This window comes from Mirounga leonina, unplaced genomic scaffold (assembly GCF_011800145.1).
Source record: "Mirounga leonina isolate KUSES-001 unplaced genomic scaffold, KU_Mleo_1.0 Mir_82, whole genome shotgun sequence".
Lineage (NCBI taxonomy): Eukaryota > Metazoa > Chordata > Mammalia > Carnivora > Phocidae > Mirounga > Mirounga leonina.
This window is the reverse complement of record NW_023270825.1, coordinates 2,980,076-3,007,318: the sequence shown is the minus strand read 5'-3', so window position 1 is coordinate 3,007,318 and position 27,243 is coordinate 2,980,076. Positions and strand designations below refer to the sequence as shown.

At 49.1% G+C, this 27,243-nt stretch overlaps 1 protein-coding gene across 3 annotated transcripts in view; it reads left to right on the top strand.

The window, feature by feature from the left end:
• TECPR2 (tectonin beta-propeller repeat containing 2) overlaps window positions 1–27,243 on the top strand; it is a 106,828-nt gene that overhangs the window by 34,713 nt on the left and 44,872 nt on the right. For all 3 annotated transcript variants that reach the window (XM_034992620.1, XM_034992622.1, XM_034992621.1), the window contains 9 exons: window positions 2,714–2,871; window positions 9,870–10,182; window positions 11,823–11,955; window positions 15,333–15,647; window positions 16,458–17,452; window positions 19,312–19,495; window positions 21,324–21,497; window positions 23,567–23,747; window positions 24,844–24,985. In XM_034992620.1, coding sequence (XP_034848511.1) covers window positions 2,714–2,871; window positions 9,870–10,182; window positions 11,823–11,955; window positions 15,333–15,647; window positions 16,458–17,452; window positions 19,312–19,495; window positions 21,324–21,497; window positions 23,567–23,747; window positions 24,844–24,985 — 2,595 coding nt within the window. The remainder of the gene's footprint in view (window positions 1–2,713; window positions 2,872–9,869; window positions 10,183–11,822; window positions 11,956–15,332; window positions 15,648–16,457; window positions 17,453–19,311; window positions 19,496–21,323; window positions 21,498–23,566; window positions 23,748–24,843; window positions 24,986–27,243) is intronic.

The window sequence follows — 27,243 nt, the reverse complement described above, 5'->3', positions numbered from 1 at the left end:
TGGATCGTGGATCACCACATCAAAAACCAATGATGTATTGTATGGTGACTAACATAACATAATAAAATTTAAAAAAAAAATACATTGTTTTGGTTGGAGTATATAAAGAAAAATCTGGCCTCCACAGACCTGTAGTTGGAAACGGGACAAGCATTGTAATAGCCTCTTTAGAGAATTGTGGATATTCTTCATTAATCTTACCCCCAACTGACGGATGGTGGTTTCTTTAAAGGTCAGTTGTAACTGGGAAGCTAAAACCATATGGATGGATTTCTGTACTCTTAACAGTAAAATCCAGTGGTCTGTCTTGCACTTTGAATGGCTCTTTGATACACGCGTGATTTTGTAATATCATGTGTTGGTCACTTGGAAAATACTGATCTACTGAGTGATGCAGATCTTTTCAAATGTTGACACAATTATATAATATCAAAGAACACATCTTTGTTAATATCAGCATCATTCTGATCAGAAAAGTCTTTAGCTACTGGGAATTGCTCAAGTTTACAAGGGTCAATACAAGTTTTCAGTTCTAATCCTCATTTGAAAACTGGAAATTTAATATCAGCAACAAACACGATTCCTTGTTTTTACCAATGTTTCTCCATCTGAGAAAATGTCTGCCAAATACCCATGTTTGAATAATTAGAGTATGTCAAATAAAAATGGTATTCTGTGAAAAAAAAGCAGCTGGTTGAGCTCCCAGCTCTCACAAACCAGTGCTTTTCCTTGAGAGAACCAGAGTACCTCGGGGGGCAGCAGCAGGACCGGGTGTGCATGCCCCGTTTTGTCACACAAAATTCAAAACTGGGTCTACCCAAGAGCCAAGACTTAATGAAATTATAATTGATTTGCATCAAAGACAGTCTTCAGTGGAACGCACATTTTTTCCGTGAGCGGTGGCGGAGGGCACGGTGATGATTGGTGGCGTTCAGGGCCCTGCTCTGCCCACCATGGCTTTTGTGTCAGGGCAAATGTCAGCTCAGTGAAAAAGGCGGACGCAACCGAGTATCGTGATGGCAGCAGCTTGGGCCTTGCAGGCCCTGTGGAGAGGACTGCCGAGCACACTTTGAGAGGCGCTGTTGTGTAGGAAAGTGTGAGGTCATTGGGAGTCCCTGTGGTGTTCCTTCCTTCTGCTCAGGCCCGCGGGCAGCACCAGGACAGCACTGCTCCCGAGCCTGCGTTTCAGGAAGCGGAGAGAAAGCCACGTGCAGAAAACAGTGTCCTTGGCACCCCGGGAACTTATTTCCCAGCTTTATTGAGGTTCTGATAGGTTTTTTTAAAAAAAATGCAAGTACAAAGAGATTTGCAAAAGAAAGATATGGGGGCGCCTGGGTGGCTCAGTCGTTAAGCGTCTGCCTTCGGCTCAGGTCATGATCCCAGGGTCCTGGGATCAAGTCCCGCATCGGGCTCCCTGCTCTGCGGGGAGCCTGCTTCTCCCTCTCCCACTCCCCTTGCTTGTGTTCCCTCTCTCGCTGTGTCTGTCTCTGTCAAATGAATAAATAAAATCTTTAAAAAAAAAAAAAAGAAAGATATGGGAGGCTGAGTGTTTTTGCAAAATTCATACAATAAATTTAGTTCATTATAAGCTAAGTCAAAAACTGAAAAGCTACAGTTTACGTAACTATAAATGTGGGAGGAAGACCTGCTTTAAAAGTGCTTGATGTTTGGGGGCAGTGAGAACCCCTCTCCCTTCACTGTCTTGGTGGTTGTGCAATTGTATGCACTGTCACAATCCATAGAATCATATATCTAAAAAGGGCGAATTTTACTGTATGTAAATTTTACCAGTAAGTCTGATTGCCGCTCTCCCCTCTACCCCCGAACGGTCTGTGAAAGTGCATCAGGATTTCTTAAACAATTGAAGAAACTGGTTTGGGAGAAGAGTAACTTGTAGAAGCAGATTTTTGACACCAAGAAACAGAGTTTCTGGTAGCAGTAAAATACCTCCTAGAGTTTACCTTTGGTCTTCAATATATTTAATATCACTTCAGTTCTGTTTTTTTCTGACCCTTTCAGTTGCCAAGGCCATAATGTCCCCAAAATTGCTTTGAATTCTTTGTGGGGGAAGAGTGTAATGTGACCTTAGGTGATAGTTGCCACAGTAATTTTATAGAAAGTCCCGTTGTGTTCTACTAGAATAAATTCTACTCCTAGTGTAACATATTTCCACTTAGATCTTTATGGACTCTTCTTTGAACTATCTACTGAGAACATTTTAAAAGAAATTATACAGAATTTTTATTTTTTTATTTTTATTTTTATTTTTTTTAAGATTTTATTTATTTATTTGAGAGAGAGAATGAGAAAGAGCACGAGAGGTGGGGAGGGTCAGAGGGAGAAGCAAACTCCCCGCTGAGCGGGGAGCCCGACATGGGACTCAATCCCGGGACTCCAGGATCATGACCTGAGCTGAAGGCAGTCGCTCAACCAACTGAGCCACCCAGGCGCCCTATACAGAATTTTTAAATGTTTCTTACCAAACTTGATATAGCCTGAGATAGGTGTTACTGTTGTTTTCTCATTAGTAAGAACTTTTCCAAATAATTTCATCACAGTGGGTTGACACTGAATCTGATGAGAATTAACAACATACGTTTTGAAGGTGTATTTTGACCCAAATACAAATAACAAAAGGATGCTTCCCAGTCATAGAGGAAGTTGGGTTACTTTAACTCCACACTGAGTTCGGTTTAACTGGACTCTCTCACAGGGTGTGTGTAACTCCCATTTGGTGTTGGAAGAGCCATCTTCAATCGTGCAACTGGATTATAGCCAGAAAGTACTGCTCGTGTCTACACTACAAAGAAGCCTGCTTTTTTACACGGAAGAAAAGTCTGTCAAGCAGATTGGAACACAACCAAGGAAAAGGTAAGCATCACAGGTGCACCAGCGTGGTGGTTACAGAGGGGCTTTAAGTTTTCCTAGGTTTCCTGTTTGCCATGTGCAAGCCCACCGTGACTCTAAGCCTGGGGTTCCCGGTGGGTCCGTAACCTGCCCGAGACACCTCATCCCAGCATCAGACAGAAAGAGTGTGTCCCTCTTGATCTGCTGCAAGAACCTGCAGGTGCGGGTGACGGATGGCCCGGAGAAGGGGAGCTCAGATGGGCAGAGGGTGGCAGCCCTTAGCTACCAAAAGACCTGGTCATGCCTCCCTTTGGCTTCTGTTTTCTATTCTGAATACCCCCTCAATTCCATCAACAATTTAGCCTTTGTATAGCAGTAGTCTCCCTATTGGCCCCCAGAAAACGCAGTAGAATTTGTAGCCCTGGCTTAGGGGTTTTGCACATCTTCATCTTGCTTTTCCCTCTGCCAACGTCCCCTCTTCTGCCTGATGTTTTGTCCTGACTTGTCATCAGTGTCTTTTTGGAAGGATAGTGGAGGGTAAAGAGAGAGATACGAAAACCAGTTACTTTTCACGTGGATCAGCCAATAGTCCTTCTCTTAAAACCTGGTCTTCCAGCCTCCGTCATGGAAACCTAAGCAAGTTTCCATGAGCCCCTCCAGGTGCACATGTGTAGTTGGTCTTTTGGCCTGTGCCGGGCACTGTTCTAGGGTGTGGATGCAAACAAATGTGTCCCCTTTCTCCCCGGGAAGTCTATTTCACTGAGCCCTAGAGGAGTGGGGATAACACAGAATAAATGGAAAAGTTGTTCACCCCTGGGTCTTAAAGGCTTGTTTTTCTGTGGTGTGCTGTGAGTCTGTGGTTCAGAAAGGGCGTCTGGCTAGTCTGCCCCCTGCAAGCAGTGTGTCATTCCGCAGGTGTTTGGTGTGCCTGAGGGGCAGCTGTGCGCGGTGGACAGCGGTGAGCCAGGGACAGGTCTCTGCCCTCAAGCAGGATCCCTGTATAGCCTGCAGTGTGTGCTGTGGAGCAGGCAGTCGGGGGAAGCCTTCGGGTGGGGGTGGCACGCTCTCTTAGAATGGTCTGGAAAGACTTCTGTGGAGAAGTGATATTTGAGCAGAAGCCTCAAGCATGGGAAGAGCTGATGGAGGAGCATTCTGGTCTCAGGAAACAGCAAACCCAAGGCCACCGATTGGGCAGGGATTGCAATGTTCAGGGAGCCAGAGGGGGCCGGGGTGACCAGGAGCAGTGGGTTGGGTGCACTGGTAGAAAATGAGATTGGAGGGCGCCTGGGTGGCTCAGTCGGTTAAGCGACTGCCTTCGGCTCAGGTCATGATCCTGGAGTCCCGGGATCGAGCCCCGCATCGGGCTCCCTGCTGACGGGGAGTCTGCTTCTCCCTCTGACCCTCCTCCCTCTCGTGCTCTCTGTCTCTCATTCTCTCTTGCAAATAAATAAATAAAATCTTTAAAAAAAAAAAAAAAAAAAAAGAAAGGAAAATGAGATTGGAAAGGAGGGCCCGAGCCAGCTTAGGGGTTGGTGGCTGGGGGCACCACGTCTATTGGCTGAGTTATTCTAGGCATAACCAAAAGCTATTGAAGTGCTTTAGGCAGGAGAATGGCAACATGAGCGACGTTTCAGAGCTCACCCCTGGTTCTGTGTGGAGACTCAATTGGAGATGGGCAGGAGGGGGCAGTGAGGAGGGTACTTCAGGAGTCCCAGGACCAGGCATGGAGACTGGCTCCTGGTGGTGGCCATCAGGAGGCGGGGAGATGGAGGGAGCTGTAATTTGGGGATAGCACGGGGCTGGATAATGGATTAGATAGAGGGGAGGGGAAGGAAAGAAGAGAAGCCTTTGTGCTGGTGACTGTAGCAGCTCAGTAGCTGCAGAGGGCACAGTGGGGCAAGCCTGGGTTTGAGGTCTAGACAGCCATTCTGTGGGGGGCAGCCATTCTGTGGGGGGCATATTGAGCTGGAGGTGCCTGTTAGGTAGCAGTCAAGTGGGAGTCATAGTGAGGAGTGACATCTACAGGCCTGCAAATCATTAGATGCAAGCGACATTGAGACCCTGACATGGGGTGAGTTCACCTAGGAACAGTGTTTATTCACCTGACATTGAAAAATCCTCACCGAGTCTCTGCTGTGTGCCAGGCAGCCTTCTCCATCTGAGGAGACAGCTGTGAACTGGGGAAACCTCTAATCTCGGGGAGCTCACATTCCTGAAGGAGGAGACCAACATTAAATATATTCTAGAATGCTCGGTAGTAATAAACCAGGATATGGACTAGAGAGGAGAGAGCAGGGGACACAGGTGGGTGCTCTAGATGGGCAGGCAGGGATGGCTCTTCCGCAGGAGGGACTGGAGCAGATTCCTGAAGGCAGGGCAGAAGGAGCCACCAGAGGACCTTGGAAAGAAGCTCTTGAGGCAGAAGCAGTGCGTGTGCCAAGCATTTGAGGGTTTGGAGAGCAGCAAGGCCATGTGTGTGTGGAGCAGAAGAGGGGCCAGGTAGGACCCCATGGGCCTTACTCAGGGGCTGCTTTATTCTAGCACGCCAGCAGTCATGAGAGGCTTTGACCAGGGCAAGTCACCCTTGCTGCTCTTTGGAGGGGGCAGGAGTGGCAGCTGAGGGGGGCCAGCCAGGGGCTTAGGCCAGGCCAGGGTAGTAGGAATGCTCGGAGGGCAGAGCTGACAGGTGTGCTGACACGTTGGCTCTGGGGGCTGAGAGAGGGAGATTAGTCAGCTGAGCACTCAGGGGAGTGGCTGCACACTGGCCTAGAGAAGCCTGGGGAAGATGATAGAAGAGTGTTGTGGACAGGTAGCATGGTCTTCCTTCCAGGGGAGAGCCAAAGGGGCAGGTGCAGCAGCCGTGCGTCTTGGGAAGTGGGTGGGGCCAGGGCGCGCATTTGGGAGCCTGTAGCATGTAGACGGTCTTCAAAGCTCCGGGACGGACAAGGTCGCTGCAGGCGTGAGCATAGCTGGAGAAGGGGGGGGGGGTCTCTGTTCTGGGCACTGGCAGAGACTGGGATGTGAGGAAGGTTCAGAGGAGTGAGAAGTTGGAGGCCACATGAAGGAAGTGTCACAAGGCTACGTCAGAGCTGCTGACGGCCCCAAGAGATGGCGTGAGACAGATGTTTGGATTTGGTGACCTGGTGGCTACACACAGCCTTGCTGAAGGAGAGGGGCCAAGGGTGAAAGGGCTGGAGGGAACAGGATCGCAGTGCTCAGAGATAGCTTTTTAGGGGGCTGGTTTTTGTGGAAGGGAACACAGAGGAGGGGGCGCCTTGGCAGGGAGTGTGGCTGGGTGGCTGGCGCTGGCCGGCACAGAGCACAGGATGGCGGTGCCCGTCGTGGCCTCTCAAGCCCGCTGGTGGGTGACAGCGTGGCCTGAATAGGGCTGGGGTGTTCTCAGCGGGGAGCAGAGCACTTGCAGGCAGGGGAACCTTGGTGGTGGGGGATGGGGTCGTCCTTTTCTGATGGAGTTTGTGAACCTCCTCAGACGAGACCAGCTAAAATACATTGTTACTCCCAGAAGACCTCAGAGCCCGCTGGCTGTTCCCCAGAAGTGTTGTATCTTTGCTCTCCTCGGGGTCTGTGTTGCACTATTTCAGGTGGAAACCTCTCCCTACCTGTTAGGTGTCCCCTGTGGCCCTGTCGTCAGGGCCCCTGAGCCTGGCCACCCGTGTTGGGTGTGGACCTGTGGAGCCTGCCCCCCCAGCAGAGCCAGCATCAGATTCTGGAACAGGGTCACTGCCATTGTGCCTGTGTGGTGGTCTGTGGGCAGTTGGCTGCTGAGCCTTTTGTCACCCATCTTAGACTTTCATTCTCTTGCCTTGGGCTCTCTGTCCACGCTCAGCATTTCAGGTCTGTGGCACCAGAGATTATACAGCACATTAGAAAACATTCCTTTCAGAGTGCCCGGCTGGCTCAGTCAGTAGAGCATGAGACTCTTGATCTCGGGGTTGTGAGTTTGAGCCCCACGCTGGGGGTAGAGATTACCTAAAAATAAAATCTTTAAAAAAACCCCAAACAGTGGCACCTGGGTGGATCAGTTGTTAAGCGTCTGCCTTCAGCTCAGGTCATGATCCCGGGGTCCTGGGATCAAGCCCCACATCGGGATCCCTGCTCGACGGGGAGTCTGCTTCTCCCTCTACCCCTCCCCGCTCTTCCCTCTCTCTCTAAAGAAATAAAATCTTAAAAAAAAAAAAAAAGTAGGTTAATTTAGTTAGGACTTTAGAACCCTAGGGTGCCTAGACCTTAGAAGTTGGAGTCTGAGGGTCCACTTGAGAACGGACAGCAGCAGGTGCTACACAGTCATACGGCAGGTGGGTGGCGCCAAGCCTGGGGTGTAGGACAGTTTACACCTCGCTCTAGCTAGTTGTTATCCCCAGCTTATCTGCCTTCCCCCCGCTGACCACACACCACACGTTCAGCATTTCCTTAGAGCCAGCCGCCCACCAGGACCCTCTCGGCATGTTCCTTCCCCCACAGTGCCCGTCCCCTCCTCAGCCAGGTAATAGTCCTGGGTCTAGCCCTCTCCTGCCCCAGTCGAGACACACCCCGTCCAGACTCCTTGGGTGGCCCTTTGAGCCTCATGCTCTTGCGGTGGTTCATACACATGCGCGCATCTGCCCCCGTCTGTTCTTAGTCCGGGCCAGGATCTCGTCTCGTTCATCCCTCACGTTGCCCATGGCCCCGGGTCTCACACAGTGTTTGTTCCAGTGAATGCTTTAGTTACCCAAGGTGAACAAATCAAAGTGGAAGTGACAAGCGATTTTTAAGAGGACCTATAAATAGATGGAAAACATTGAACAATTGGGTCACCAGACAGACATGGATTTGACAGGAAGGTCAAGAGGAAGAGGTTATGGACTGCCCTGCTAGAATTCCTTTGGGTCTATTTAGAGAATCTTCCCAGAACAAATCCACCAAAGGCAGTAATCAAACACGATGCTGATTATAGAGTTGTCCGTGAATGATCTACAGCGTTAGAACAGTCTTGGTTAATCTAACGATCTTTGTTTCAAAGCCGAATTTGATATTCAATATCCTCCTTGGGCCCTATCCAGAGGGATTTAGTTACTGTACAGCCAGAGGGACCTAGAGAGATACTGACATGCATAGAAACGTCCAGATAACTCTATCTACGTGACCGTGTGGGATGGGCCCTGGAGACAGCCCCTCAGGAGGGCCGGTGCGCTGCTGCGTGCAGGGAGGGTGAGGAGAGAGGCACGGGGCCCGTGGGGAGCACGCGGTGCTGGCGTGAATAGAGCTAGAGGCCGATCCCAGCTGCGAGCACCTGTAGCCCCAGCGGTGCTTTTGTGCCTTCGTAGACTGGCTCACTTAATCTTCGCTTGAACCTTTGAGATGGGAATGATTACTCCTGATTTACAGATTAGGAAACCAAGCTCCAGAAAGGTTGCATAGCACAAAGCAAATGTCGGGGCTGGAAATCGAGCCCTGCTGTCAGTCGAGAGTCGGTACTCTTTCCACTGCTTCAACTCAGGGAAGTATTTTGGAAACTCTTGAACTTTGAGCTCTGGTAGGAGCCTGAGATTGGGCAAAGGTATGGGACCATGAGAACTCAGAGGGTCGCCCAGCTGGCTCAGTTGGGGGGAGCATGCGACTCTTGATCTCGGAGTCATGGGTTTGAGCCCCACATTGGGTGTAGAGATTGCTTAAAAATAAAGCCTTTGGGGGGAAAAAAAGAATTCAGATTGCTGGTGGGAGCATAGGTTGGTATAATCACATTGTGAAAAAAGTTTGAAGTTGTCTTTTAAACCTGAAGGTGGTCAACTCAGCAACCCAACAGTTACCCAACAGAGCAACAATTCCATCTCCGGGAGATCCTGGGCAGACTCTTACACCTGCGTGCTAGGAGGTCTGCATGAAAATGCTCATAGCACGTTGTTTAAGATAACGCAGTAGAAATAATTCAAATACACATCAACAAGGGAGTGAGTAAAAATATTGTGGCAAACTATGTAGCGGTGAAAATGAACGAGCTATAGTTTTTTTTATCAGTAAAGATAAATCTTAGAAATACAATGTTAAAGCAATTTGCAAAAGTATACAAGTAGCATCATACTTTTTTTATACAAATGAAAGATAATACTAAAAAATATGTAGTGTTTAGGAATACATAGGTATGTGGTTAAATTATCAATAATAGTAGAAGCAAGGGAATAACAAACAAAATTCAGTCTGTGGTCACACCTGGGGAACGGAGGGGCAGGAACATTAGGAGCATCACCCGTGTCCCTGATGATTTATTTCTGAAGTTGAGGGAGTTCCCGGGTGTGCATTTCATTTATTAGACTTCATAACTTTTATATGCCTATAAATGTGTGTGTGTGTGTATAGTATAAAATAACATGTATTATTTATATAATAAAACATACATTCTTTTGTGTTAGGTATTTCATAATTTTAAAAATAGAAAACTGCCATGCCTGGGGACCAGAGGGTAGCTGGTCCCTGTGATGGGTTCAGACTCAATGGTAGGCATGACGCTCATTCGCTGGGATGCTGGAGTGAGTACAGCAATCAGGCGTTAGAAGGAACAGAAGTTCCAAGCAGGGAGGGGATGGTCAGACCTGGATTTGTGAGCTTCTGCCTCATTTTCTCTTCTCTGAGACAGGAGCTGGTCTTTACGTCACGGGGCTGCTGTGAGGATTGAGCCTGAGGGTGGGGACAAAGCCCTGGGCACAGCACCAAAATGGGTTGCCATGAGACAGGCTGCATGCTCAGCGGGTGCACATTTGCGAGGGGACTACGGGGAGCAGAAGACACAGAGATGACAACGTCGTTCTAGTAACAACAGAACAAACCATAGCAGAGGGTTTGAAAAAACATCAATCTTGTTCAGGCTTATCCAGAAAATTCTCATTAGAGTTGATATCAAGGGTTGACAACTGTCACTTTAAATCAGTTCATATCGCTTCTTTCTTTCTTTCTTTTTCTTTCTTCCTTCCTTTCCTTTCCTTTTCCTTCTTCTTTTTCTTTCTTTTCTTTCTTTTTTGTAATTTCAGCACTGGGAAATTTGGAGCTTGTTTTATACCAGGACTTTGTAAGCAGAGTGATCTGACCTTGTACGCATCACGGCCTGGACTCCGACTGTGGAAGGCAGACATCCATGGGACTGTTCAAGCCACGTTTATCTTAAAAGATGTCTTTGCTGGAGGAGTCAAGCCTTTTGAACTGTACCCACGTCTGGAATCCTCCAACAGGGGAGGTTGCAGCTTACCTGAGAAACACCTGGGGCTTGTTTCGTGTTTCTTTCAAGAAGGCTGGGTGTTGAGTTGGAATGAATACAGTATTTACCTTCTAGACACCGTCAACCAGGTAAGTGACATGATCGCACCACATCTTGGGTGTCTTTACAGTGTTTATCTACAGATTATCTCTCAGAACGATAGAAGGGACAGCATTGATTCTAATGCTTTACTTTTTCCTTTGGGCCAGTCAAGGAAATCCAGTAAGGGTCTGATTATTTTATAGATTGGTTTTGGTAGAACCTTCTAGCTGTTCTGCCTCTAAGCAGGAGTCTCGTCTGCCTGGCATGGCTTCCCTCATCTGGAACTTGAGGGCAGGGTGAGCTGGGCTAGGGCCACTAAGCTGCCTTTTAGCCCTGAGTTGGCTTCTCTTCTTAAGGAACACTTTGAAAGGCATTTTTGTATTCTTCTCCACTTATAGACAACTTAAGTTTTTTTCTTTCTCTGGGTACTCTTTGAACTGGATGTGCTCTTAGTAGTCAGTGGGGTTGAGAGGTTTGGTGACTGTGTATCGATTCCTTTCTTCTGAGCCCTTTACGCCAGTGCTTTCTGTGACAGGTGTAATTAACTTCATGAGACAAGGGGCTGTCCATGTGCACACGTGGCTGCCATCAGAGTCTGTGTGGCAACATGATGGACAGCTTTCAGATTAGTGGCATGTTTCTAGATGTTCATCAGGATTATTTAAAAATTAACAGAGGGGCGCCTGGGTGGCTCAGTTGGTTAAGCGTCTCCCTTCAGCTCGGGTCATGATCCCAGGGTCCTGGGATCGAGCCTCACATCTGGCTCCCTGCTCAGTGGGGAGCCTGCTTCTCCCTCTCCCTCTGCCTGCTGCTCTGTCTACTTGTGCTATCTCGTTGTCAAATAAATAAATAAAATCTTAAAAAAAAATTAAAATTAACGAAGATTTCAGGCCCTTTTTCTCTCTATAGTGAACTGCCTCTTGTTTGTATTATTAGCCGAAAAGAGAATGTTTTAAAATCATTCAGACTCTGGATGTCCTGTTTTCAGATGGTGTTAGGAGCCTCCTCCCTCTCTCCATTCATTCGGAGCCATGAATTGCAGTGTCCACTTGTCTCTCCCGCGGGAGTGCACATAGTAGGGGTCGAGACCGGTCAGCACATCACTCTAGACCAGGAGCAGCATTCCCTGTGGGCATTCATACAAAGTGCTGTGAGCTGGGACGAGTCCCGGGCAGTGCCACCGAGGCTGAGCTCCCCGGGGACTGTTTCCCGAGGAGGCGATGTCTGAATCAAGTTGGAACTCTCCCAGTAGACAAGAGTCAGGAAAGGAGTTTGAGCAGAGCCGTGGCATCCTGGAGGAACAAGGCCCACTCCGCTCAGGGCACCTGAAGCGCAGACCAGGGCAGCTGTGCGAGGCTGACAGGCAGGTCCTGCCGAGGAGCATGCGCTCCATGTGCTGGGGGGAGGGGGCGAGGCAGGACACGGCTCCCAGTGCTCAGAGGTGCGGTGAGCTCTTCCCTCAGGCTCATGAATTCACTGGCAAGGTTTATGACTCCAGGTCATGTATCTGTCGGATACTCCCTACCTTTGCGTTCGTTTACTCTTAAGAAGTTTCAGAAAGTGGGCCCAACAAAACACAGGTGTCATTTGACTCATTTGGATTCCTGCCCATGTCTGTTTGCTTTCAACTATTACTATTGCCTGGTGGTGTGATTTTCTTTTCTTTTTTCTTTTCTTTTTTGGACAGTCCACAATTGCTGGTTTGGAAGGATCAGGTGATATCGTGTCTGTTTCCTGCACAGAAAATGAAATATTTTTCTTAAAGGGAGATAGGAACATTATAAGAATTTCAAGCAGACCTGAAGGACTGGCATCAATAGGTTTGTATTTGTTATAAAATGTACCCATGTATATGTAATTGTAGTTTATAATTTATAAACCTTACCATTACTTTGTTAGTTAAATGACTGTAGCTTTATTTAAACAAGGAAGTATTTGGAGGGTTTCCTATGATTTTTTTTTTTTTAAGATATTTTGTTTTAAAAAAAAAAGATGTTTTGTTTTGTTTCAGAGAGAGAATGTGTGCGAACAGGGGGAGGGGCAGAGGGAGAGAATCTCAAGCCGACTCTGCGCTGAGTGCGGAGCCCAACTCAGGGCTTGGTCTCACAACCCTGAGATCATGACCTGAGCTGAAACCAAGAGTCGGACGCTTGACCCACTGAGCCGCCCAGGCGCCCCGCTATGAGTCATAAAAGATGGTTTACAGTGCTTTTCTTGAAGCTTACCTACTTTAAGGCTCATATCAGACAACCTCACATTTGGTAAAGTGGTTCCATAGGTCTGGAAGCTGGGGAGGCCAGACGAGTAGTGAGGAGAACTCAGCACCCACATGACTGGTCGCTGGTACCTGACTCCACGTGTGGGATTAATAGTTCCAAAGATAGAGACCTGCCAAGATTTTAGAACATGGAAATCTGTTATCTGGAATATATCTTGTACCCTCCACACTGTTACTCCTTACAGCACTGGTCATTCTCTGTGCTGTTGACTTTTCTTTGTAATTCATACAAGCCCAGATTCTAATGAGCAAAGAATCTTAATACGTGTTCCCATGCACACATCCACGGTACTTTGTACACTTGGGGCTCATCAGTGAACTTGTTCCTGATGGTGACAACAGCCATGTGGGGAGGAGGAGGAGAGGCCTCTCTGTCACTCCCTTTGTTCTCACTGTGTTCCAGAGACTGCTGAGCACTTAACAGTCATGACCTCATAAAATCCTGAACACAGCCCTAAACGGAAGGTACTGATTCTGTAGACGAGGAGACCGGGGTTTGGAAGTTGCAGTGAGGTACCAAAGACACCGCCGCTGGGGGGACGTGAGCGGCACACCAGGGACATCCGTGTGGCCCCAGAGCCCCCGCGTCTGTGGCCTCTGGAGTTCACGGAGCAGTCTCGCAGGCGTCTTGGTTGATGCTCATGACAAGCCTGTGGGAAATGTGAGGCAGGTAGTCCTGCCACTGCCTTTCCCCAGCCAGGCCGCCCTCCTCCCGGGGCTGGGGGCAGCCTCGTCCCTTCCTTGCTCGCAGGCCACCGCGTCTGAGGTGGTGTGCAGGGCGGCCCCTGCCACCGCCCGCTGTCCCCAGCGCCCAGGCGGGTCTGAGTGCTAGGTGTGTGGTGCTCCCCGACGTGGCCTACTTCTGTCCGGATGCTGCCCTCTGTTCTCTCCCCGCTCGTTATTTGAAGACCCACTTCAGGTCTTACGGTATCTTTTGATACTTTTCCTGAGTGCTTTAGTTAAGTCAGCCTCTCCCTGTCTTCACTGGAGTTCCCAGGGGCCTCTCCTTCTACCACTCTCGTGACTGGGGAGCCGTTTACTTACTTACCATGTCCTTACCTCACAAAATAAACTTTTTGTTGCAAGGATCTTGTGGCTCAGCTTTATGCCCTGACACAGCACGTGGCACATAGAAGCCCTGAGTGAGTGAGTGTTAATCCATGGTTTCCCTGTTCCACAGATTAGAAAACCAAGGACTGGGGGGTAAATGACAAGCCCCGAATCCACCAGCCCTGTCTTCTGATTTCTGCTTCAGCCAACGTTTCTCCTGCTTCTTCTGCTTGGCTACATTGGTCAGAAGTGTAGACCTTTTGCTGTAGCCATGGGCTTGGGGGTATCTTGGCCCTGGGGGCATCTTTGCTATGACTTCTCTCACCAGCACTAGCTCGTGACTGAGTCACTGCAGGAGAGGGAGTAGAGATCCTGGACCCAGGTGGGTGGGCCAGTTGCAAACCCGAGGCCTTCTAGAGTGGGGAGCAAGGCGAGGAAGAGGAGCTCCAAGCGGCAGGCTCCTGGGCCCCCAAGCGTTACTAAGCATTTTGTCTTTCTGTAATGTTAGAATACGAAGTGTAGTTAGAAGGAAAGTATCCCAAACAGTCTCTCATGAGCCAGATATTTAGGACTTGAAAGATGAAAATGTCATAAGGGCTATCTTGGCCCCAATTTTACGGTCTCTTAAGAGATGGCGGGGTGGGGGTGAATTACTTCTTAAGTCAGAGGGTAAGTCAGGATAGCTGCCATTCCAGATTATAATTTCTGTGGAAAGTGAATAAGCTCTGAGTCTTGAGTTTATGAGGGGCACCTACAGGGTGTGGTCAGGGGCGGGGAGGCTTATAGGAGGGAAGTTAAGCTCCAGACCTAGCTGTTCGGTGGGGCCTCTCTGCGGTGATGAAAATGCTCACTTTCTGCACTGTCCACCAGTGGCTGAGCGCTTGGAATGTGGGGGGTGCAACAGTATTAAATTGTGTTTGATTTTGAATTTAGCTGCACATGACAATGGCGCTGTATTGGACAGGACAGCTCTAGACCAAGACCTGACGCCAACTGTGTGATCTTGGACGAGTTGCTTCCCTGGCCAGGCTTCACACCGAGCACAGTCCTGCCTGTCTGTCCCCAGTTGTGCACACCGCAGCCCCTAGTCTGCGCCTGACCACCCTCACAAGGGACAGCAATTCCCATCTGTCTGCTTGATGGTCCCAGAACAGTGTCGGGCACATAGTGGATACTCGGTATCCGAGGGATGGCTGAGTGGATCGAAGTGGTCCCTAGTCCTATTCTACGTAGAGGGTACTATGGATGGAACTGTTATGGCCATGGTGACCTTGTGGTGCTGTGTTGAGAAGGATGAGTCCATGAAAGTGAGAAACTTGCTGGCTCTTGTTCATGGGCACAGAACAGGGTGACTTGACCCTCCACGGCCAGATCCTCACGCCGCTCTCTGCTCGAAATGGACACTGACTTCGTTAACGCACTTCTCTGTCCTGGCTTTGTTCTCGTGGAAATTCCCTTTCTCCCCTTAAATTTCAAGAAATATAGGTATACATACATTTTTCAAGTGCCTTTTGAGTTCTTTTATATTTAAGGCATGATCTAAGTAGGGGATATCACTAAGCCCTTTTCTTAGGTCATTTGTCTTCTTTAGGAATTATTTGCGAATTGATGTGAGAAATGCCGTATACTTAGTAGTGTCCCCTTCCTATTGAGCTATTTACAGAAAATAGCCCTGACAAACCATTTTCCTGATTTTGGTGTGTGAGCTTCCTGGAGCACAGAACCGTTTGTTGGACTGTTTTGTGTGATTCTTACAGTTTCGCCAGTCTTCTGAGTTTAGCAGGCAGGTATTTAGGGTTAGCAGACCTGAATAGGAGCGTGTCGACTTTCTTGGATAAACAGCAGTAACACCCCACCCTTCTTTCTCAGGGCGAGATGGTCTGGAGATGCCAGGATGTGCAGAGCAGGCCCCCGGGCAGCGTGTGGAGAAGCCGTCAGGGGCCCCGGTTTCTGAGACGAGGCTCAGGGGCTCTTCCGTGGCCAGCTCCGTGGCCAGTGAGCCAAGGAGCAGGAGCAGCTCGCTCAACTCCACCGACAGTGGCTGCGGGCTCCAGGCAGCTCCCGAGCTGGGGAGGGGCAGCCAGCCCGCCTCACAGAGATTCAGCGTGATTAGCTCAGAAGACTTTGACCAGGAGCTTGTCGTGAAGCCTCTGAAAGTGAAAAAGAAGAGGAAGAAGAAGACAGGTACCATCCGTGGCAAAGCACACACTGACTCCTGCTTACTCGGGGGCATTCTTAGACACTTTTGGGGAGTGCTGCTTTCACTGAATGAGCACTTGCCCATTCAATGAGAAGCAGAGAAGGCCTTCAGAAAGCAAGTGTGTTCTTTCCTCAAAGGAGTTTTACTGTGAAATATTTCATGTGTTAAAAAAGTACCACGCACATGGAGAGCACCTTCATGAGGTGTAAATAATAGAACAGACACCTGTGTACTTACCATCCTGCTTGATGGGTCTGGGTTTATACTTCTCAATATTTAAATAAAAATTTTGATATATCCATGTATAGCATGTATTAGACCAGAGAGGCTATGAGCCTGGATGGAAAGTCATGGAAACAGAAGATCGATGCTGGTGTCTAGATGGGTCATTTTACATTTAGTGTTGGATAGGTTACCGGACATGGGATTTAACATAGAAATGGTTGAACTTTTTACTCCTTGATTCCTGTTAGGCCTCTCGAGCTACACATACTTACCAGATTGCTAAGCATTTTAATAATTTTAAACAACTGGTCTGCAGTCCATCCTTCCCTTTGTTTTCCTCTGTTAACATTTCTTGAGTGGGGCCTGGAGCCCATCAGTGTGTCTGATGTTTGCATCCATTTAAAACATCTCTGCATGGGGATAATTCGTGCTTGAGAGATGTATTCTTCACCACTTAAATATTCTTCATTTAAAATGTATTTTTTTCCTTGAGCCAAAATTGTGTTTGTTGGTCTCTTACTCTTTATGTGGAATCATACCCCATTTTAAACATTCTTATTTTACATTAGAAGGTGGAAGCAGGAACACGTGCCACAGCTCCCTTGAATCGACTCCCTGCTATGAATTTCCGGGTGACAGTCCCCAGTCCTTGAGCACAGACCTGCTGTCCATGACCTCAAGTTTGGGCAGCATCGTGGATCGGTCGAGCACAGAGTCTCCTGACCAGGAGAGTAACCTTAGTGGTGAGGTGAATGGTGTCCTGCAGGAAAATAATGACCCCGAGGCATTCAGTGTCCTGGAGGTGCCGGAGCCTGCCCCTGACGTACTGAATGAAGGGAATGGCGACAGAGCTGGACTCCCACGATGTAACCGTGCAGACGACACAGAGCCACACAGTGCAGTGTGGACTTCACTCTTGGAGCTGAGGGAAGCTGTGGAAGGTAGTGACGTTACAGAGCTCAGAGAGGAACCTTGTCCCGCAGACGATGAACTGAATAGCAGACAGTCACCCTGTCGAGAACAGGACAGCTCTGCTGAGGCCCGGGAAGCGGAGGACATGCCTGATGTCCCCCAAAGCACTTTTTCTGAAGTCCCCTTCCTGGACCCCCTCCCGGTGCCTTCCAGCCTCAGCTGGGTCCCCCATGCCGAGCAGCGGCTGCCGGGGACCAGAGCTGACGAAGGCTGTGCTGAGGAGCCCAGCAAGGAGCAGGGCTTCCTCACGCACATGGGGGGTCCCGGGAACCTTGGCTCACATCCCTGGCACGCTGTCACTGACGGTGACACAGGCCTGAAGCAAATGGTTGCGTTGGAATGTGACACGGGGAGTGTGGGAGGACGGCTGACACCCCCGGTCTCCGCCTTGGCGGCTCACACTCGTGAGCCTCGGCTTGAGCAGCCTTCACGGGACCAGGTGTTGACGTCCAGTGACGAGGAGGACATCTACGCCCATGGGTTGCCTTCCTCTTCCTCGGAGACCAGTATGACAGAGCTCGGTGGTAGTCGCTCTCTGCAGGACCTGAGCCAGCCTGGCGCAGATGACACTGGGCTGCTAAAGTCAGATCAGGTGTGTGGGTTTGGGGTGGACCGGTTTCCTGAGGGTCCACCCAACCCATGTAGTTAAGGATGGTTATTCTTGGTCATTTTACATAAAAAATAGATTTTTTCAGAGTACTTAGTTTTCTTAGCAAGTGATTATAATTCAGTGTATTTGATTTCGAAACTAACCAGGTATTATCACTTCTTTTCCTACTAAGTCATTGTGAGGTGTGGATTATGAGTGTGAACTTATGTGTACTTTCCCCAAATGTACCGCTGGATTCTCTCAGTGCTAATCACGCGTATTGTTTGGGTAGCTCTTGCCACGTGCCGGGCAACATGCTAAGTACTTTGTAAGTTCAACTCATTTACTTCTCTAAGAACTAAACAAACCATGAAATAGGTACTGTGTGGTCCCCGTTTTATAGTGGAGGCAGTCGAGAGTTAGTTACATGGCTTGCACAGGTCACATAGCAAGTGAGGGGCAAGGCTGGCCCCGGGACACCCCCCCTCAGCCTCTGTGCTGTCCTGCCTTGGCAGTGAAATGTACTGCTTAGTTGTTTGGCAACAAATGCCAAAAGGTTAGACCTTACACTCAGTTTTGCCTGTGCCCATCCTTTCTTGAGTGCCTTCGGCTGCCAGGCTCCGTGTTCGGTGTTGGCTGCTGCAGGGTGTGGATAGCCAGTCCGGATCTCAGAATCTCAGGGAGGAGCCAGACGTGCATGTCGATCATCTCAGTTGAGCAAGACTCTTGGCCAATGGTGGCGAGCCAATGCAGGGCTCTGGGAAGTGTGAGAGGGTGCCTGCCCAGGGATGCACTGGGCAGGCCGACCATGTCTCATGGGGGCGGGCTATTGGGATTCTAGGCCAGAACTTTAGAAAAGCCCTCCCCTAGGTGAGAGGGAACCTGGCACTTGGAGGACTTCTCCCTCCCTTCATGGTTCCCCCCCTCCCCTTCCAGTAGCTAGAAAGCCAAGAGATTTTTGTGGCATTGGGGAGGGGGGCTCAACATGGGGTGCAGGGCTGAATTGAGAAGGGGCAGGTGCCATTCTCTCTGAAGCGAACTTCCATATTTGGGTGATTGTGCAAGCACATTGATTTTCCTCTGTAGTTTCAGAAAACTGTTAAAACTGCAAAGACTTCGTTTAGCTTTGATTTTTTTTAAAGAATCGTAGCAAGAAAACATCAGTCTATAAAGTTCAGCCAGACTGAGTGTCTTGGCCAGATTTCCATCAGCCACATGATGTGTCCTGTGTCCAGTGATTGGGACCATGCTTAAAACCCGAGGGTGAAGACACAGAGATGGTGGTAGTGCTTCTCATCCTCGTGCATCTGCAAGGATCCGATGCACAAAACACGGATCTGCACGTTGTATGAAGTGCAATACGCCTGTGCGTAAAGCTAGGTCATTTTTTTTTAAAGATTTTATTTATTTATTTGACAGAGAGAGAGATAGCAAGAACAGGAACACAAGCAGGGGGAGTGGGAGAGGGAGAAGCAGGCCTCCCGCGGAGCAGGGAGCCCGACGTGGGGCTCGATCCCAGGACCCTGGGATCATGACCCGAGCCAAAGGCAGACGCTTAAAGACTGAGCCATCCAGGCGCCCCAAGCTAGGTCATTTTAATGTAAACACTGCATTAGGAAGGGTGTTCTGACATGACAGAGCGTTACCCAGGCGTGCTCTGGGGTCCTAACGAGGAACGACAGCTCCCATTTCAGAACGCTTCTCTCAGAGTATGGTCCAAAGATAGCAGACCCTGCATGGCTTCTCAGAGGTCCTCAGCTCTGTGACTTGAATGATAGCCTGCACGCTTGTCTTGTTGACGACAGCACGACGGTGCAGCTGCGTGCTCTGCTGCAGAACTCACCAGGCTCTGTCCTTGTTAGTTTGCAGAAAGCTGGATGGGATATGCGGGTCCCGGCTACGGCATACTCAGCTTGGCGGTCTCCGAGAAGTACCTCTGGTGCCTGGACTACAAAGGCGGCTTGTTCTGCAGCGCGCTGCCGGGCGCTGGGCTCCGCTGGCAGAAGTTTGAGGATGCCGTCCAGCAGGTGGCGGTCTCACCCTCAGGTTGGCCTCCCCGGCTCCCTGTCTTGTAAGGGGAATACATGAACATGTTTTTATAAACTATGCAAACTATTTGCTTGAATTTTGAAGGATTTTTTTGAGAGAGATTAACATATTAGCCCCTTATAAAAATGTGTTCCTATTTCTTTTTTTTATGGGAGGGGAGGAGCAGAGGGAGAAAGAGAGAGGGAAGCTTAAGCAGGCTCCACACCCAACACGGGGCTCAGTCTCACGACCCTGAGACCTTGACCTGAGCCGAAATCGAGTTGGACGCTTAACTGACTGAGCCACCCAGGCACCCCTGTGTTCCTGTTTCTTAGTGTTGCTTTAAAGCAACTGAACTAATGAAGATGGACCTATGGATATGTGGGATATGTTCAGATTATTTGGGTTCCTTTCTAGAAATTATTCTTTAATGAGCGATGTGTATGCTTTGGCTGAATCATCTACTCCTTGAGTGTAAAGAAAAATGCGTTCATTCTTGCAAGCCATGGTCAGGCTAACCATTTTTAGTGAACTGGAGCAGACATCTCCTGAATGAGGTTCTACTAGGCTTTCAGCCTGTACCTCCCTTCCCTGTCCAGAATCATTTGCTCATCTGTTTTGTCATAACGTTGGCCACTTCACTTATTGGGGGGTAGATAGGTAGAATAGAAATATTTATGCGTGTTTGCCTCATAGTAACTTCTTATTGTTAGGACATTGGAGTAGAAGTCAGACAAAACATGCTCTGTGACCTTAGACTCGTCCCTCGTAATTTTACTGTGTTTCAGATGGATTTCCTTGAACTCTTCCTGGTCTTTGTCACTATTTAAAATACCAGTTTGCTCAAGGTTGTTTTACCTCTTCGCTTGTTTGAAAAATATTTTTCCTTAGGTAGTGGCTGAGATCATAGTCTACTTCATTAGCTGGCGTTATATAATTGTGCGTTTTAATTCTTTCTGTCATTTACTTCTGGTTTTATCTCCCCAGCCATTTAGAAACTTTGGTCCTGTCCTGATTCTATTGATTACTTTGTGCTTCCAAACGTTCCAGCCCCTGTTGATCTAGTAAGAATTCTGTCCCCACCAGATGAGTGTAGTTGACTGAGTTGTCCTGCAGTGCCCATGTCTTGGGCGGGGAGGGGCGGGCCAGAGCCCATGGTATTCACGGGGTGCTTCGGGCTTAGCCGTCTGTCTCGCTTTTCTCCTCTTACCTCAGCTCTCCCTGTCAGACCCTCTAGTCCAGCCTGGCTGTGCTCTTGGTGATTCTCTGGTGGTTTCTTACACGTGGCCGCCTGTCCTGTGTCACACCCTCCATCTGCATCTTTCTCCTTCCCTCCCCTTTTTCATCTTTGTTTATCAGAATCCCTTTCTGAGTAAAAAAAGGACAGCCCAGCTCAAACGCCTCCTTTCCATGCATCTTATCCCTCAGTTGGTCCAGAAGTACCCCATCTGAATCCCTCTAGGACTTTTCAACCTGTGGTGGGGCACGAGTTGTGCCTCCTGATGTAACCGTGTCAGCACTGCCACTGTCCACGTCAGGAGTGCCTGAGGTCTGTCCAGCTCAGTGTGCCGTGTCACTGGTCTGTTCTCACCTCCAGTTTCCCTAGCAGCCCTATAAGGTACAGAGAAGGAAGTCAGGCATGGAGACCGTGGGTGACTTGACACCCGAAGCCACATAGCTGGTGGGTGGTGGCCAAGGACCCAAACCTCGGTGCTGCGGGCTCTTTCCCCCGTTGAGGTAGAAGCAAAAGGGGGAGAGAGGTTTTAGAAAGCTCTAGAATGAAGCTTTTTTGTGTAAGTAATTCTCCATACTTATTGGATGGTGATTAGAATTTTTATTTCTACAGGAGCCCTTCTCTGGAAGATTGAACAGAAATCTAACCGAGCTTTCGCTTGTGGAAAAGTGACCATCAAGGGGAAGCGGCACTGGTACGAAGCCCTGCCCCAGGCAGTGTTTGTGGCCCTGAGCGATGACACAGCCTGGATCATCAGGACAAATGGAGATCTGTACCTGCAGACAGGTAACTGGAGGTGGTGCTCCGGCCCCCGTCAGTGGGGAGGTGATTGCTTCTTTTTTTTTTTTTTTTTAAAGATTTTATTTATTTATTTGAGAGAGAGAGAGCATGAAAGGGGGGAGGGTCGGAGGGAGAAGCAGACTCCCTGCCGAGCAGGGAGCCCGATGCGGGACTCGATCCCGGGACTCCGGGATCATGACCTGAGCCGAAGGCAGTCGCTTAACCAACTGAGCCACCCAGGCGCCCGAGGTGATTGCTTCTTACTGCCCCTCGCCTGTTAGGGACATGCTTAGAGCCATCACAGTGCCTAAGGGGCTAAAAATCAATTTAAATTAAAATACTCCTGGAAAAAGAGAATTTGCTATTGGAATATATTAGCAGTTTCCTGCTACTGACTCACATTCAACCCCAGACAAATTTAGGGCAAGACTTCATAGGGTTAGTGAGATACAGAAACAGATTCTCGTTCTCCTTAAGTTAACCGTTGCCTGTCATTTATGCTGCAATGTCAGATCTTAAGGGGAAAGAATAATAGGGAAATGACATTAGAATCATTTTTTCCTTTAAGTTATGGCTGGATTTTTTTCAGCCAGGTCAAAGCCCTGCTTCTGTATACTTATTTACGTGTGGATCAGGAAGAAACAAGGAGAAATCATTTGATCTAAGTAGCAGTTCAACTTGTCCTAATGCCCTGAGGGGAACCTTCAGCTGCTGAAGGAGACTCAGTGGGACTTGTTTATTAAAAATAAACTGTAATGAGAGGGAGTGTTTATGTACTGTCAGCAAAATGGGATATGAGTTTCCAAAGGCAATGTGATTTATCAGCATCTGGAAAGGATATGGGGCGGGTGCTCTTTTTTGGTTGTCAGGAGGCCATATTGGATTTACGTAAAGATCCATCTTCTAACCGTTTAATATTGCTGATTTGGGGAGACTGTTTTAATCTCTGTTATGAACTGTCAGCCAGGGATGATTCTCTGAGATTGAAAGTCTTTGCCCATCTGGCTCTTCCTCACGTGTGGGAGGGCCAGCGTCTCCTAGAAGCCGCTGCTTGAGCCCTGGTGGTCAGCCTCGCCAGCTCCTGGGCCATGTGCCAGCCCTGGTCTCTCCTTTCAAGTGGGAATAGCTCTCGAGAGGCAGATGCATATCCAGTTTCCACGAGCATTTGAGTTTTGTTCCTGGTGAGGAAACGGAGCACTTCAGGCCTGGAGTCGAGGAACGAATGCTCTGTTAACCAGTAGTACCAGACCTACCGTGTTAGTCTCCAGGGCTGGCCTGACGATGTGTGGTGTAAGAAGCCCCGCAGGTGACTCCCCCTGGTTGAGCGTGAGGGAAACAACCGAGGATGTGGTACCACAGGGCTCCTGTGAGCAGTCAGGGAGCACATTTGAGCACTGAGGGCTGATTGCGGGCTGACGCCACAGCGTATGGGGTTTGAGTTAACAGCTGTTCTGCAGCTTGCCCAGGACGCTATCAGGCTGCAGACAAGCTGCAAGGAGGTGGGGGAAAGAGCCCTGGATGGGGCATCAGGGACTCTGAGCTCTGGCCCTGCCATAGCCTGGCCGTGTGATGGACCTCGCCTTTCATCTCGGGAACCCCCCCCAAACAGGTAGGAGCTGGAGAGGGCAGCTGCTTTGTCAGAGCTGCTCTGCAGAGGATGGCTGCAGGCCTCAGATCTGAGGGGGCTCTGAGGCTCTGAGGGGCACAGCCGTAAAGCATGTGCTGCTCGTGGCAGGGGACCTTTTGGCTCAGGGTCTGGCTGCTCTCCTGCCCTGGGCTTTCTTGTTCTTCCAGAACATCTTAAGCTACTTTGGGACACCAGCAGATTCCGAATTGTTAGTTCCTTCAGTTTGCAAAGAGCTTTTGAAAACACTTCAGATATGTGTGATATTTAAGCACAACTTAACCATTTTTTTGTTGACTAGACCTTAAAAAGACAAAATACTTACTACAAAAGAATATGGCAAAATACCAAAAAAAAAAAAAGAGAGAGAAAGAAGCAAACAGCAGAATACGAATGAGGTGTGAAGTCCTGATTGTGTGTCTTTGGGGCTTCCTGTCTGTCTCCCTGGCAGGTCTCAGTGTGGATCGCCCCTGTGCCAGAGCCGTAAAGGTCGACTGTCCATATCCACTGTCCCAGGTTGCAGCCCGAAACAGCGTGGTGTGGGCGCTGACAGAGCAGAGAGCCCTCCTGTACCGGGAGGGCGTGAGCAGCTTCTGCCCTGAAGGGGAGCAGTGGAAATGTGACATCGTCAGGTATCAGGAGGAGGAGCAGAGACGTCTTCATCATCTTGCTTGTCCCACCCTTGGTTCTTTGTCAGCTTGACTCCCCTTAACGCACCCATGGGAGCCTTTCCTGGGCAAAGCTGCTTCTCTGGGGCTCGCCATGGTAGTAGTGTTCTCTGGAATCGTCGGAGCCGATGCCAGCAGCCTGACCGTGGAGACGCCCTGTGCCTGCTCTGACTGGCAGACTGGGCGTTGGGTCAGAGCTTAGCTTTCTGAAATGCTGCCGCCCTCTTGTGTGACCTCAAGCATCACATGATCACGGGTCTCTCACGACAGTTTCTATTCAGCGCTACCCAGTGCTGTCGGGGGGTTTCTGTGTCGCATCTCCGTGGTTTAGGGCCAAATATTTTTCCTTTATTATCATCCTAGTCAATGATGATTGATCTCTGAATGGTAATTTATTTGGTTACTTATACCACTCAAAATTTTAATTATAGAATTACCATCAAATCATTTTGCCAGTTAGAAAAATTAGACGAGGATCTTCTTGGTTTGAATCTAGCAACCCGGTCAGTGTGAGCGAGTAGCTCCTATGCGCCCCAGCGGGGCTGGGCCGGGTGTGCGAAGGTGGCTGCCCCCAGCCCTGCCCGCGCCCAGAGCGGGAGCCGCGTAACTGCCCGGAGCCGTTAGCGTAGACGGTCCTACACCGGAGGGCGCAGCCCAGCTGAGCCCCGAAGCTGGCGAGCGCTTCACCAGAGGGGCCGGGCGGGGCCGGGCGCTGCCCGCGGAGAGGCGACGTCCGCCCAGCTGCTGCCCAGCACAGCCGGGCACACGGGGGGCACTCTCCTGGCTCGATTGTGCAGGAGGGAGCAGTGGCGGAGGCGCCCTACATGCCCTCGCGCTTTTCTCGTGGGCTCTTTTCTCCCAGGGGCCTTCCCCACCATGCCAGGTTTTCAGTGTGTCTTTCAGAAGTTGCCACACGTTGAAGCAACATCTACTGCACAGTGACGTAACTCGACCCTCGAGCTTCCTTCCTTGGAACTTGTGGGTGGGGTCTAAACCCACCGGGAGCCTGCGTCCCTAGTCAGGCTGGGCGCTGACTCCCCTGTCTCGTCCCTGTTTCCAGTGAAAGGCAAGCTCTGGAAGCCGTCTGTATAGCTCTCGGGGACCAGCAGACTCTGTGGGCCCTGGACATCCGAGGGAACCTGTGGTTCAGAACTGGTGTCGCTTCCAAGAAGCCCCAGGGCGATGACGACCATTGGTGGCAAGTAGGTGCTCAGCTCAGGGCTGCTGGCCCAGGCATCTCCCCTGATCATAGCCCTTCTCCTTAAAGAGATTGGGGAGGTTGGATTAAATTAAGAACATTCACTTGTACTCTTCGAGGAGTTAAACTTTTCACTGCATTTGAGCACATTAGAAATATCCAGGGCTTTTCATCATAGGAAGTAACTTGTATAACTCTCTTTGCTTAAATGTACAGGCTCTGTTTATTATTTCTTTTTTTGTTTCGGTGTTACTTAGAAATTTATCCTTACTTGCTAACTAAGCCCGGTGATATCCTTTTGAAGACCTAGGTAATAATGATGTTTAATTCTGAACACATGGGCTAAGAAGAGCTAGACAGCAGGTTTGGAAACCCAGCCTACAATTAAAATTCATCTCTCCCTGCTTGTTCCAAAGGCCTCTAAGCAAGTGGCATTTCAACAAAGAAAGGAGAATGTTCCCACGTGCTCCCAGAAAAGGAAACACTCTGCGTAATAGGAGGGTGTAAGCAAGCTCACTTTTCGTGACTTGGTCCCAGCCGGGGTGGCCTAGAATGTGTTTTTCAAGTTGTTCCTGCCCCTTTTTGGTACTGTTCAGTGTAGCTGTCACTCTCCCAGCCTCCCACGGCGGCCGGCGAGGCGGTTCTGACCCTCAGCAGCTGGAAACTAGGCAGCATCTCTTCAGTGTTTGTCCCCAGTGGCTCAGGTCATATTGTTGCCTCAGACTTGCCGTGCTGAGGGCAGGTCGTTCACTAGGTGCCCTTGGGTCTGTCGGATGAGAATGTGGAAAAAGAAGTTGTGTTTGCTCTTTGATGAGTAAGTATATGTGTACGTAGGTCTCTAATATGTCTGATACTCTTTGAAAAGTTGTACAAGTGATTTTAAAATACTTTCTCCATGCTGGTAAGCATATTACATGGTTTTACACACATGAATACACACACACTCTCACATGTATATATGTACCACACATTCCACTTTTAAGTAGCCTAAAGAAAATTAGATACCATTTTATCATATTCAGAACATTATCTTTAGAGAAATTTAATTTGACAGAATCATCTTTGAGGTATTTGGAAGCAGAATTATTTTAATTACTGTAGGACATTTCTCTGTACGGCCAGAGCCAGCTTTATGTCTGGCTGCTAAACCTTTCTTTTTTTTAATTTGCATCCTGCTTCTCTGCAAGTGTTTGGTGCTGAGACAGTCTGTCACAGACTTTCTGTGTGGCCTTGGCATGTGCAATCTCCTGGGGAGGCCGAGAGCTCCGGGCCCGGCGTTCTGTGGGCTGTGATGAGACCACGCAGCCAGGCTGGTGGATAGCGGGAAAGAGGGCCACGGGGTCCGGACGTGGTAAAGCAATAATTCACTTCAACTTCAGTTAGGGCAGTGGTTTGCAGTTAGTGCAAGTCCTTTCATGGTTGAAAAAGGGCAGATTTGTACACTTAATCAAGCACTGATTTTTACAATAATTTTGTTTGTTTTTGTTTATTAGAATTAAGTTTCCTGTAATAAATGGTGTCCCTTTCACTCAGCATTTCATTGTGCGTGACCTGGGAATGCGGCCTGCACAAGGCTGTCCTAGAAGTCGGGGAGCGACATTCTCTGTAATCGAACCTAACAGGGCAGAAGTATATGTGAAAGTCACGTGGAGTCAGATTTTGACCATCTTAGAAAGAACTTTCTAACAACCAGAGCTGCCCAACAAGAGAGAGGTTCTCCCAGAGTTGCCCTGAAGAAATGTCTTTCAGGAATGTTAGAGAAGCGGTTTGCCCACCTGAGCCAGGCTGTGCCCTTCGTATGTAGGACAGTCCCGGTTTGCGCTGTTGAACTGGCATAATTTCGATGGTCCTGGTTTAGATCATAAAGTACTTCCATCACCCTACTGATAATACCTTTTTTTTTTTTTTAAGATTTTTTTTTATTTATTTATCTCAGAGAGAATGGGAGACAGAGAGCATGAGAGGGGGAGGATCAGAGGGAGAAGCAGACTCCCCGCTGAGCAGGCAGCCCGATGTGGGACTCGATCCCGGGACTGCAGGATCATGACCTGAGCCGAAGGCAGTTGCTTAACCAACTGAGCCACCCAGGCGCCCCGATAATACCTTTTTTAACCCATATTATGATTCTAAGGATTGCACACTGTCGTCCACTGGAAATACCTAAATTTAAAAGCAAAATGACCTTTTCTCACTGATTAGAATAAAAGCCTTCAGGGGTCTGAGGGGGGATCATAGGTAATCACAAAAATAATCCTGCCGTTG